The sequence below is a fragment of the Rana temporaria genome, chromosome 8 (genome assembly GCF_905171775.1).
Source record: "Rana temporaria chromosome 8, aRanTem1.1, whole genome shotgun sequence".
Lineage (NCBI taxonomy): Eukaryota > Metazoa > Chordata > Amphibia > Anura > Ranidae > Rana > Rana temporaria.
Window position 1 is genome coordinate 177,276,112 of NC_053496.1, and position 13,003 is coordinate 177,289,114.

Below are 13,003 nucleotides of genomic sequence, written 5' to 3' on the forward strand. Positions count from 1 at the left end.
CCTAGCTCAGGGGTGCCCAACCACTGATGTGGCCCGCCCACCTCCTCCTCTGGGATGGCGGGTCAGCAAGCCCAGATCGCGGGTTCCCGGCCTGCCATTCCCAAGCATCAGTCTGAAGAACGGAGTCGGTGCTAGAGGAAGAAGACCTGATGCTTCCTGTATAATGCCAGCTTCTGTCACAAGCGGAGTGATACCAAATGTACTCCGCCTGTGACAGGAGCCGGCGCTATACAGGAAGCATCGGGTCTGCTCTCTACTGCAGCCACATGGTTCCTCGGGGCGCTGGCTTCTGTAACACTGATGCTCGTTGCTGGCGGGTCGGGAATCCATGATCTGGGACAGCAGCTACAAGGAATACCCACCAGCTGTACTATCCACCAGGGATATCCACCAGCCGTGCCATCCACCAGGGATACCTACCAGCCATAATATCCACCAGCAGTATCCACCAGGGGTACCCACCAGGGATACTCACCAGCCATACTATCCACCGTAGATACCCACCAGCAGTGCTGACAGTAACCACCATGGATACCAATCAGCTGTAAACACCAGCCATACTATCCACCAGGGAAACCCACTAGCAGTGCTGACAGTACCCACCAGCAGTGCCAGCGATACCCACCAGCAGCACCATCCACCAAGGATACCCACCAGCAGTACCATCCACCAGGGATGGAGCTTGGTTGGAGGCAGACTGTGGAAATTAAGCAGGAGCCAGATGTAAGCTCGCTGGCCTGAAGGAGCTGAAGCAGGCTGGATGAGAAGGTTACATGGTAAGACAAGCTGGGCCGGTAAAAGTCAGGCATAAAAAGGCAGGCAGAAGAGTAGTCGGGTCACAGGCCAATGTCAGTAAAGGTGAGGCAGATAAGGCAGGAACAGCAGGCAGAATAAAGGAACAAAGCCAAGGTCAGAGCAGGTAGCAGGCAAATGTAGTCAGGAGCAAGACGGGTTAAGAACAAAGGTCAGGCAGAGGAATCAGGGTTAAACACACAGAACGCTGTAGACCAAACATAAATGACCCAATGCTACAGCCTTGTTTAAATAGCACAGGTACACTCCTGGCCGTGTGCATGTGCATTGTCCATTGCGGTTCCTGAGATGATGGGGGTGGGCTCTTGCACAGTTTCCATTTGAGCAGCCCTTGATAGTGAAACAGGGACTGCATGGGTGAAGGAAAGGCACAAGTGCCAAGGTGTAGCCACTGTGAGCAAAAAATTAAGAGCGCTGGTATCTGACAGAAAGAGGTACAGCTGGTGATGCACTGTGGTTGTGCCAAGTTCAGGCGATGGCAGACACCAGAACGTACATGGAATCGGAGTCAGGAACAGGCAGAGGTCAGCAACAATCAGGAAGTGAGGTACAGAGTCACTAGGCAGAAGTGTGGTCAGTAGTCCAGGCCGGGGTCGTGGCAAAGGCAGGCAGAAAACATGGGCAGACAAGGATAATCTGAGAGCAAGGACAGAGAGGCAGCCTGGTCCATAACAGGATCATAAATGCGCATCAAGACTGGATCACGGGACAAGGCAGAAGACCATACAGCACAGGACCAGTGCAGGAATCATGTTTAAATAAGCAACATGTCAGCAGTGAGCGTGCATGCAACTGTCCGTGTGTGTGCGCGCAAACGCGTATGCTCATATGCGTAGGCCAAGGTGCTGTATGTCTTCTATGCATATGCGCATGTGCATTAGCCAAACAGCGTGTTTTAGCCGGACAGCTGACACCAGGTTGCTAATCAGCAGGAAGAATGTCTGTTAGGATACTGAGTGTGGGTATCTGTTTCCTCCAGATTGCTCCACAAAGCCTTGATCATAAAAGTCCATATGAGAGACCCTTGTGTTCGATAAGTCCAAACAGGAGAAGGTCTCCCAACATCAGTGTCTGAAGACATTATTATTATACAGGATTTATATAGCACCAACAGTTTGCGCAGCGCTTCACAACATCAAGGATGATAGTACAGTTACAATACAATTCAATACAGGAGGAATCAGAGGGCCCTGCTCGTTAGAGCTTACAGTCTAGAAGACTTGTAAAGCTTCGTACACACGATCAGTCCATCTGATGAGAACGGTCTGAAGGACATTAATCCACCACCTGCTCTCCAGTCTAATATGGCCCCAGTGCTTAGCTTTCAGATGGCCCATGGGATCCGAACATTGGGATATACTCTTGAGATACTGCAAGCTTCAACAAAAACAAAAACATACTTCAACATTGGTCATCATGAATGGTGTGGATCTACATCACTGGAAAATGTCTGAAGGACCGTTGTCATAGGTTAACCCGATGAAGCTGACTGATGGTCCTTCGCGCCTACACACCATTGGTTAAAAAAACGATCGTGTCAGAACGCGGTGACGTAAAACACAACGACGTGCTGAAAAAAAACGAAGTTCAATGCTTCCAAGCATGCGTCGACTTGATTCTGAGCATGCGTAGATTTTTAACCGATGGTTGTGCCTACTAACGATCGGTTTTGACCTATCGGTTAGGAATCCATCGGTTAAATTTAAAGCAAGTTGGCTTTTTTTTAACCTATGGATAAATAACCTATGGGGCCCACACACGATCGGTTTTGACCGCTGAAAACGGTCCATCAGACCGTTGTCCTCTGGTTAACCTATCGTGTGTACGAGGCCTTAGATTTCTTTAGGTCAAAAATCCGCCAACCTACAGGATACCCTGCCAACAGGGTCTGGTAACTGGCTTGGTACCCCTCTGTAAACTGGCTATGTGCTTTCCCCCAGATCAGATGTATCACTCAAAGCTTGCAGTATCTCAAGACAAAAGTATATCCCAATGTTCGAATCCCATGGGCCATCTGAAAGCTAAGCACTGGGGCCATATTAGACTGGACAGCAGGTGGTGGATTAATGGTATCAGACTGGACAGCAGGGAATGGATCAGTGGTAACAGACTGGAAAGCAGGTGATGGATCAAGACTGGATAGTAGACGATGGATCCGTGGTATCAAGCTGGAAAGCAGGCAATGGATAAATGGTATCAGACTGGACAGCAGGCGATGGATCAGTGGTATCAGACTGGACAGCAGGCGATGGATCAGTGGTATCAGACTAGACAGCAGGCGATGGATCAGTGGTATCAGACTAGACAGCAGGCGATGGATCAGTGGTATCAGACTAGACAGCAGGCGTTATATTGACGATACCAGATGACCACCTGGAGACTTGACACTATGCTCACTTTTTATACAGAGAAAGATTTACCATGTTCGCAACAACATCATCTTAGTATGGTTGTCCCTTGACAGATTTTATTCCCTCTACACAACTCAACCACATTGGTCCACTATACACATTATATCAATGATCATTAGTGCATAATTGTCAAATTTGCTCACTCAAGTACCGGACTATAGAACTACGAAGATCTCACATTTCTATCTGGAAAGTGTTTTATCGCTATGCTAGCTTCTTTCATATAGAACTATGAAACATTCTAAGAAATTCATTAATTATTCATTTACTTGAGATTAGGATAAGCGTCAAAAACGATAAATGCACGGTGATACCTGGTTTTGACGTACAAAATGTAGGCTGCAGTACTTACATTCTCCACAAGATGGAGATCTCACTTATAAGCGTGGAACGCAAAGAAGGAAGTGATGTAATGTACAGACAGGAAGTGATGTAGGGTTACGACAGGAAGTTCCAGATGAAAGGTGATTTCGTAAGGAAAATATGAGGAAACACTACTGGAAGTAGATCAGGTAATATCATGATATTTTGGTTGATAGCCATAAATATAGAACCATTTATCCAACTGTCCATCCAGAGCCTCTGGTTTATAGACCGGATACATCCTAAATATAGAACCATTTATCCAACTGTCCATCCAGAGCCTCTGGTTTATAGACCAGATACATCCTAAATATAGAGCCATTTATCCAGCTCTGCATAAAAACCAATCAGCTTCCAGATATTTTATCAAATCTTAATTGAACAAGCTGAAGTTAAAATGTCAATTATAGAGACATTTATCCATCCTCCATAGCGCTGTTTTGGGCGTTTTTGGCTCTCCAATGACGTCAATATACCTCACCCTCGAGGCTCCACCACATTGTTTAGATCAGATGTAATCCACTGGAAAAGAATCAATGGAATACGCGTCAGCAGGTGGTTTGGTGGACATTGGTCATCATGAATGGCGTGGTATCTACATTACTGGAAAATTTAGATTGATGATGGCTGTACATCATGAGACTTTTTTATTTTTAATTAAAGAATCTGTAAAAATGTTGTTTTTATTTAAATTTTTGTTGTGAACGAATAGGGGTAATACAGGGATCGACAAATCCCGGGCACCAGGTCGCCATGGCGACTAGAAATAGTGTCCTGGCGACTTGGCTTGAAAGGTGGGCAAAAAAAAAAAAAATTTTTTTTTTTGTGAGCTGGTGCCATCTGGTGGTGAGCCGTTGGTATTACAAGTTATTACCACCAGATGTGAGCTGGCGCCATCTGGTGGTGGCCGTTGGTATTACAAGTTAAGCATTACAAGTTAAACAGCAATTCTAATGTCATTTTTCACTATTTTCACTGCCATCTTCTTCCCTCTAATTAGAACCCCCAAACATTATATATATTTTTTATCCTAACACCCTAGAGAATAAAATGGCGATCGTTGCAATACTTTCTGTCACGCCGTATTTGCGCAGCGGTCTTACAAGCGCACTTTTTTGGGAAAAAATTACACTTTTTTAAATTAAAATAAGACAACAGTAAAGTTATCCCCATTTTTTTTAATATTATGAAAGATAAATGTTACGCCGAGTAAATTCATACCCAACATGTCACGCTTCAAAATTGCGTTTGAACACCGTTTACATATGCGGGCACTGCTCACGTATGTGTTCGCTTCTGTGCGCAAGCTCGTCGGGACGGGGTGCGTTTTCTGGCTCCTAACTTTTTTAGCTGGCTCCTAGATTCCAAGCAAATTTGTCAACCCCTGGGGTAATATATACCCTTTATTCACCTGGGATCCCCCTTATTATTAACAGAAGCTTCCAGATTCTGATTAGCCCCCTACCCACAGACCCCCACAACTACCAGGCCAAGGTTGTGGGGAAGAGGCCCTTGTCTTTGTCAACATGGGGACAATGTGCTCTGCCAGGGAAATGCCCCCCCTAGCATGGTACCGCCCCCTTTTGAGAATATGTGGTCTGCTATGGTTGAGGGTGGGGTGCACACTGGCCCCTCTTCCTTTTCTAGCCAGCCAGGCTGCATGCTGGGAAAAGGGTCATGTATGGATTTTAAGGAAGGGCTTCACACTTTTCTTCTTGATTGTCATGTGGACTTTTCCCTTGAAATACATACCAGACCTAAAGAGCCAGGTATAAATTGGGGGAGTAAGCTCAATGTTTTTTTTTTTTTTTAACCACTTAAGGATGAGCCTCCTCAGATTTGGTGTTTACAAAATAAAAACATTTTTTATTTTTTTTGCTAGAAAATTACTTAGAACCCCTGAACATTAAATATATATTTTTTTCTAACACCCTGTCGTTGCAATACTTTATGTCACACCGTATTTGCGCAGCGGTAGAAGCGCCCTTTTTTTGGAAAAAAATACACATTTTTTCATTAAAGAATAAGACAACAGTAAAGTTAGCCCAACTGTTTTGTATTTTGTGAAAGATAATGTTACGCCGAGTAAATTGATACCCAACATGTCACGCTTCAAAATTGTGCCCGCTCGTGGAATGGCGACAAAATTTTAACCTTAAAAATCTCCATGGGCGATGTTTAAAAAATTCTACAGGTTGCATGTTTTGAGTTACAGAGGGAGTCTAGGGCTAGAATTATTGCTCTCGGGGCGTGTTTCCATTTTTTTTTCTTATTTATTTTACCTTTTATTTTTTATATTTTGTCTGACAACAGAGGTAACCAGTGCCAAGAAGATTGTAGAAGTCACCAACAAGATCATTGATCTGCTGACAGGAGAGGTGAGCGGTGCCGGGAATTCTGGGACATTATCCAGTAACAGACAAGGGATGTGTCTGGATGGTGACTGTATCATTGTGTGTGTCAGGTTCCTATAAGGTGTCAGGATGTCACTGTCTATTTCTCCATGGAGGAGTGGGAGTATTTAGAAGGACACAAGGATCTCTACAAGGACGTCATGATGGAGGATCAGCCGCCTCTCACATCACTGGGTAAGAGGAGACTTTATTATAAAGGAGAGAGCAGTACGGAGGGTCCACCTAGATCCCCCATCATCTGATAAACACATAGAAACAATGTATTCAGTCAGTGTGTGTGTGTTTCCTACAGATGGATCCAGTAATGGGAACCCACCAGGGAGATGTCCCCGTCCTCTGTATTCCCGGGATTCCACACAGGAAGATCACACAATCCCTTACTATGACCAGGTAGATATTCTGAACTATGAGATGACAAAGAGGACTGGGCAATATAACTCAAATATAATTCTAATATAACATTCCTATATATTATTTTCTTACTGACATTTTTATTAATGTTATCATTTTGGGATTCAGTGTGAAGACCTGAAAGACATCAAAGTTGAGATTAAAGAGGAAGAAGAAGAAACGTTGGTGAGTGGAGATCAGCAGTTTATGGAGGAAGGGGAGATGATTATGAAATGTGAAGAGGAGGAATCCACTCTATATATGGACACAAGTAAGTAATTAACATTAAGTTCAGAAAAAGTTAACATATAATTTTTCTTGGATAAGTATGAAAGGTTTATCTCCATTCCTTAATATAACATCATGCTCCCAACAGCTGAGGAGGAAATACCGTACATCATATGAAAGGTCCATCTCCATTCCTCAATATAACGTCATGTTCCAAACAAATGAGGAGGAGATACTGTACACCATATGAAAGGTCCATCTCCATTCCTCAATATAACGTCATGTTCCCAACAAATGAGGAGGAGATACTGTACATCATATGAAAGGTCCATCTCCATTCCTCAATATAACGTCATGTTCCCAACAAATGAGGAGGAGATACTGTACACCATATGAAAGGTCCATCTCCATTCCTCAATATAACGTCATGTTCCCAACAAATGAGGAGGAGATACTGTACACCATATGAAAGGTCCATCTCCATTCCTCAATATAACGTCATGTTCCCAACAAATGAGGAGGAGATACTGTACACCATATGAAAGGTCCATCTCCATTCCTCAATATAATGTCATGTTCCCAACAAATGAGGAGGAGATACTGTACACCATATGAAAGGTCCATCTCCATTCCTCAATATAACGTCATGTTCCCAACAAATGAGGAGGAGATACTGTACACCATATGAAAGGTCCATCTCCATTCCTCAATATAACGTCATGTTCCCAACAAATGAGGAGGAGATACTGTACACCATATGAAAGGTCCATCTCCATTCCTCAATATAACGTCATGTTCCCAAAGGAAGGTCCATCTCTGTTCTCACATTAATAATGTCATCAATGTAAACACTGTTGCCTAGTCTGTTTATTGTGTATTGTATCCTTTATCTGGTTTTATGTTATGATTGCACCCAATTCCATACCAGATCGCTGAGATACTGTAGAGTGTTAGACCAACATACTGTATATGACTTCTGATAGGAAGACATGAAGAATTCTTCTAACATTTAAAAATCGATTTCCAACAGGAGGACATTATGTCCAGAATAACGTATCTTCAGAATATAAAGAAGAAGAAAATCCCACCACACAATGTTCTTTAGGACTAGATCCTATTACACAAATAATATATCACAGACCTCATCACTTGGAGAGACCAATGGATCCCTCTCATCCTGAGGAATCGTCTGATAATCCACATACTATTACTGCTGAAACAAATCTGGGATCTCACAGTACAGATACATCCCATCTCAAGGGATCTTCTTTAAACCATGAAGGATCTCACACAGGAGAGCATTCCACGTCATCTACAATGTGTGGGGATTCTTTCAAAGAAACCCAGAAAAGTAGCAAGAGTGTGCGTACTTTCTCGTGTCCAGAGTGTGGCAAATGTTTCAATCATAAAGGAAACCTTCTTAATCACCAGAGAACTCACACAGGTGAACGTCCTTTCTCATGTTCAGAGTGTGGGAAAAGTTTCATTCAGAAAGGACACCTTTATAATCACCAGAGAATTCACACAGGGGAGCGTCCCTTCTCGTGTTCAGACTGTGGTAAATATTTTAGTGATAAAGGAAACCTTCTTCAGCACCGGAGAACTCACACGGGTGAGCGCCGCTTTTCATGTTCAGAGTGCGGGAAATGTTTTTTTCAAAACAGAGACCTTGTTGTTCACCAGAGAATTCACACGGGTGAGCGGCCTTATTCGTGTTCGGAGTGCGGGAAATCTTTCATTAAGAAAGGAAAACTTGTTATCCACCAGAGAATTCACAAGAGTGAGTGTGTTTTCTCGTGTCCGAAGTGCGGGAAAGGTTTCAGTCAGAAAGGATACCTTCTAAAACACCAGAAAACTCATACAGGTGAGTTTTTGAAAGTACTGTAAGGGCAAAGAGATCAGAAAAGACACCACATACCAATATATTGTAAAAAAAAGAAAAAAAAAAAAGGGAGAAAGGAACAAACCTGGGGACTTTTTAGGTGTCCATTCAGTAAATAGATTACAAATGATAACATTTTATACATTTTATTACAACAATAAAACATGATAAAAAAAAATTATTATATCATTTGTTATATTCAAGGCATATACAGACACCGCCACTCCACATGTTTCGCTTCAAAAAGCTTCATCAGGAGATGCAGGTTTACTGTATTATATGCATAAATGACATAACTATGCATTACAGTAGGCAGGTCTTGTTGGGTGCAAATCTTTTTCTCAGGAACTGAGGGTGCTAGCAATGCACATGGCAAATAAGAACAAAAGATGATCAGGACAGCCGCACTCTAATCCAACATAACTTTAATGTAAAAAAATGGAAGCAGGTACTACAAACCACAGCAACGGAACCTAGGACACCTGACGCGTTTCACACTAACTTCAGTGTTTACTCATAGCTGATTAGAAAGAAGTTCACCTCTCCCACCTCCCTCTGTGCAATCTTCTGGGACACGTCTCAGGTTCCAGAAGATTGCCCACAGTTAGAATGCCAGCACCGCGGAGAGGAGCAGGGCTTTGTTCACCCGCATCGCTGGACCATAGGACAGGCGAGTGTGCGATTATTGAAAGTCAACAGCTACACTTTTTGTAGCTGCAGAATTTTATATGGGTGGAACTCCACTTTAATTATGTCATCAGTTGACAACTATTGCCAACTTTGACTCTGCTGTGCCCTTCTGCCTCAGGACTGGGGTCCCATTAGCTGGCTGATGGAGAGGATAAGAGAAACATTGGAATACTAGTCGGTACCAGTGTGCAAAAGTGTATTTGCTTTGGAAGAATAAATCACCTCTAACGTTGGGTGTCCTACTTGTGTGGATGCATTACGTAAAACTATTGTAATAGTTTTTTACATTTTAGAATGGGGCGCCTTGAGACTGTCCATAATTTTAACCACTTAAGACCTGGACCTTTAGGCAGCTAAAGGACCCGGACAGTTTTTGCGATTCGGCACTGCGTCGCTTTAACTGACAATTACGCGGTCGTGCGACATGGCTCCCAAACAAAATTGGCGTCCTTTTTTTCCCACAAACAGAGCTTTCTTTTGGTGGTATTTGATCACCTCTGCGGTTTTTATTTTTTGCGCTATAAACAAAAATAGAGCGACAATTTTGAAAAAAAATGCAATATTTTTTACTTTTTGCTATAATAAATATCCCCCAAAAATATATAAAAAATATTATTTTTTCCTCAGTTTAGGCCGATACGTATTCTTCTACATATTTTTGGTAAAAAAAACCCGCAATAAGCGTTTATCAGTTGATTTGCGTAAAATGTATAACGTTTACAAAATAGGGGGAAGTTTTATTGCATTTTTATTACTTATTTATTTTTTACTACTAATGGCGGCGATCAGCGATTTTTTTTGGTGACTGCGACATTATGGCGGACACTTCGGACAATTTTGACACATTTTTGGGACCATTGTCATTTTCACAGCAAAAAATGCATTTAAAATGCATTGTTTACTGTGAAAATGACAATTGCAGTTTGGGAGTTAACCACAAGGGGGCGCTGAAGGGGTTATGTGTGACCTCATCTGTGTTTCTAACTGTAGGAGGGTGTGGCTGTAGGTGTGACGTCATCGATTGTGATTCCCTATATCAGGGAACACACGATCGATGACGGCGCCACAGTGAAGAACGGGGAAGCCGTGTTTATACACAGCTCTCCTCGTTCTTCAGCTCCGGGGACCGATCGCGGGACTCCAGCGGCGATCGGGTCCGCGAGTCCCGCGGTCACGGAGCTTCGGACCGGGTCGCGTGCACGCGCCCGCGACCCCACAGCTGGGCTAAAAGGGCAACGTACAGGTACGTTGATGTGCCCAGCCGTGCCATTCTGCCGACGTATATCAGCGTTAAGTGGTTAAAGGGTGCCTTGACTATAAAAAGAATGAGAAACACTGCTGTAGAGTGTTAGACCAATGTACTGTATATGACTTCTGAATGAAAGGAATGAAGAATTCTTCTAACATTTAAACATTGATTTCCAACAGGAGGACACTGTGTCCTGAATAACGTATCTTCAGAATGTAAAGCAGAAGAAAATGCCACCACACAACGTTCTCCAGGAGAAAATCCCACCACACAACGTTCTCCAGGAGAAAATCCCACCACAAAATGTTCTCCAGGAGAAAATCCCACCACACAACGTTCTCCAGAAGAAAATCCCACCACACAACGTTCTCCAGGAGAAAATCCCACCACAAAATGTTCTCCAGGAGAAAATCCCACCACACAACGTTCTCCAGGAGAAAATCCCACCACACAACGTTCTCCAGGAGAAAATCCCACCACACAACGTTCTCCAGGAGAAGTTCCCACCACACAACGTTCTCCAGGAGAAATTCCCAATACACAAACAATATATCATTTGGAGAGACCAATGGATCCCTCCAATCCTGAGGAATCTTCTGATAATCCACATACTATTACTGCTGAAACAAATCTGGGATCTCACAGTACAGATACATCAACAGATCCATCCCATCTCGAAGGGTCTATCTTGAACCATGAAGGATCTCATACAGGAGAGCATTCCTTGTCATCTACAGTGTCAGGGAATTCTTTCAAAGAAACAAGAGAGCCTCTCACACACCAGAAAAGCCACAAGGATGTGCGTACTTTCTCATGTTCGGAGTGCGGGAAATGTTTCAATCATAAAGGAAATCTTCTAAATCACCAGAGAACTCACACAGGTGAGCGTCCTTTCTCATGTTCAGAGTGCGGGAAATGTTTCATTCAGAAAGGACACCTTCTTAACCACCAGAGAGTTCACACAGGTGAGCGCCCCTTCTTGTGTTCAGACTGTGGCAAATATTTTAGCGACAAAGGAAACCTTCTTCAACACCGGAGAACTCACACAGGTGAGCGTCCCTTTTCCTGTTCAGAGTGCGGGAAATGTTTCTTTCAGAATAGAGACCTGGTTGTTCACAAGAGAATACACACAGGTGAGCGGCCTTATTCGTGTTCGGAGTGCGGGAAATCTTTCATTAAGAAAGGAAAACTTGTTATACACCAGAGAATTCACAAGAGTGAGCATCCTTTTCTTGTTTCTAAAGTGTGGGAAATGTTTCAATCAGAAAGGATACCTTCTTAAACACTAGAAAAGAGAATGCGTTGTTTACCAGAGAACTTACACAGGTGACTGTCCTTGTTCATGTTCAGAGTGTGGCAAATGTTTCAAAGGAAACCTTCTTCAACACAACAGAATTCCCATGGGTGAGGATCCCTTTATGTGTTCAGAGTGCGGGAAATGTTTCATTCAGAAAATAGACCTTGTTTTTCACCAGTGATATCACACAGGTGAGCATCCTTTTTCATGTTCAGAATGCGTTCTGTGTGATCTGGGACCAAGTCAGCACTCTATTTTTAAAGGAGCATATTACTAAAATTCCTGCAGACCTAAATCTATCACATCACACCCAAAAAACTCCATTATACTTTAAACAAGTCACCCATCAGTGGCTTAGAGAGTATGTCCTTGGTCAAGAGATGTGAGTCCAGCAAGGCGCTCCTGCCCTTCCACTTGTATATTTCTGCCAAGTCTCTCAGCTTCCAGATCTGGTGCTGCAACAAAGTAGCCCTGAGCATGTCGACGTAGGTAGTTATGAAGGACACAGCATGACAGAACTATTGTGTCTATTTTGTACATGGCTAGGTGAATTGAGGTTTGAAAAATGCGAACTCTGTTGGCCAGAATTCCAAATGCATTTTCGACCCCCCTGCATGCCCTGGACAGCCTATAATTAAAGATCCTCTGATCTGGGGTCAAGCTACACAAAGGGCTTCAATAGGTGTTCTCCTAATGCGAAGGCATCGTCTGCAACAAAAACAAAATTCATACTTTCCACATTCTACATAGTGCTTGGCAAATTAAGTGTCTTATTCTGGAGGCGCCTATAGAATTCTGGAAAAAATAAGCTGCGCTGCATAAATCACAAAAAACAAATGAATACACACAAATAGTTGTGCAAAAAACATACACTTAATCTTAAACACATAAGTGTCTGTGATTGTGATATAGATAAATAAATATTAAAGTTCATAAAAAAGTCCAAAATCCAGTGAAGTTCTACTTGAACTCTTATATAATAAGTGCAAACACACAGATCCCGGAACACCATGCCAGAAAAGTGGGAATAGATGAGACCTCCACCTCTTATATCCTATCTGCTTACCGACTCAACCAAGATCATAGGCATATATGGCTAATGGCTCAGACTACAATTCCCTGGGATGTCCTGTTCAGTAATCACCCATACGTTCCATAACAAGGATTGCACGGAAATTCCTCATTCAAGATGACCCAAAAAAAGAAGGTACTGATATAGTATAATAACGTCTAAAAATGTATTGAATAAAAGCAAAGATTGCACTC

The 13,003-nt window shown here is 42.9% G+C and overlaps 1 protein-coding gene across 1 annotated transcript in view; it reads left to right on the forward strand.

Annotated features, from left to right (window-relative positions):
- Window positions 1-3,633: 3,633 nt before the first annotated feature.
- LOC120910534 (zinc finger protein 585A-like) overlaps window positions 3,634-13,003 on the forward strand; it is a 55,004-nt gene continuing 45,634 nt past the window's right edge. The window contains exons 1-3 of the mRNA XM_040322291.1: window positions 3,634-3,736; window positions 5,901-5,965; window positions 6,052-6,175. Of these exons, the coding sequence (XP_040178225.1) occupies window positions 6,091-6,175 (85 nt within the window). The 5' untranslated portion in view covers window positions 3,634-3,736; window positions 5,901-5,965; window positions 6,052-6,090. The remainder of the gene's footprint in view (window positions 3,737-5,900; window positions 5,966-6,051; window positions 6,176-13,003) is intronic.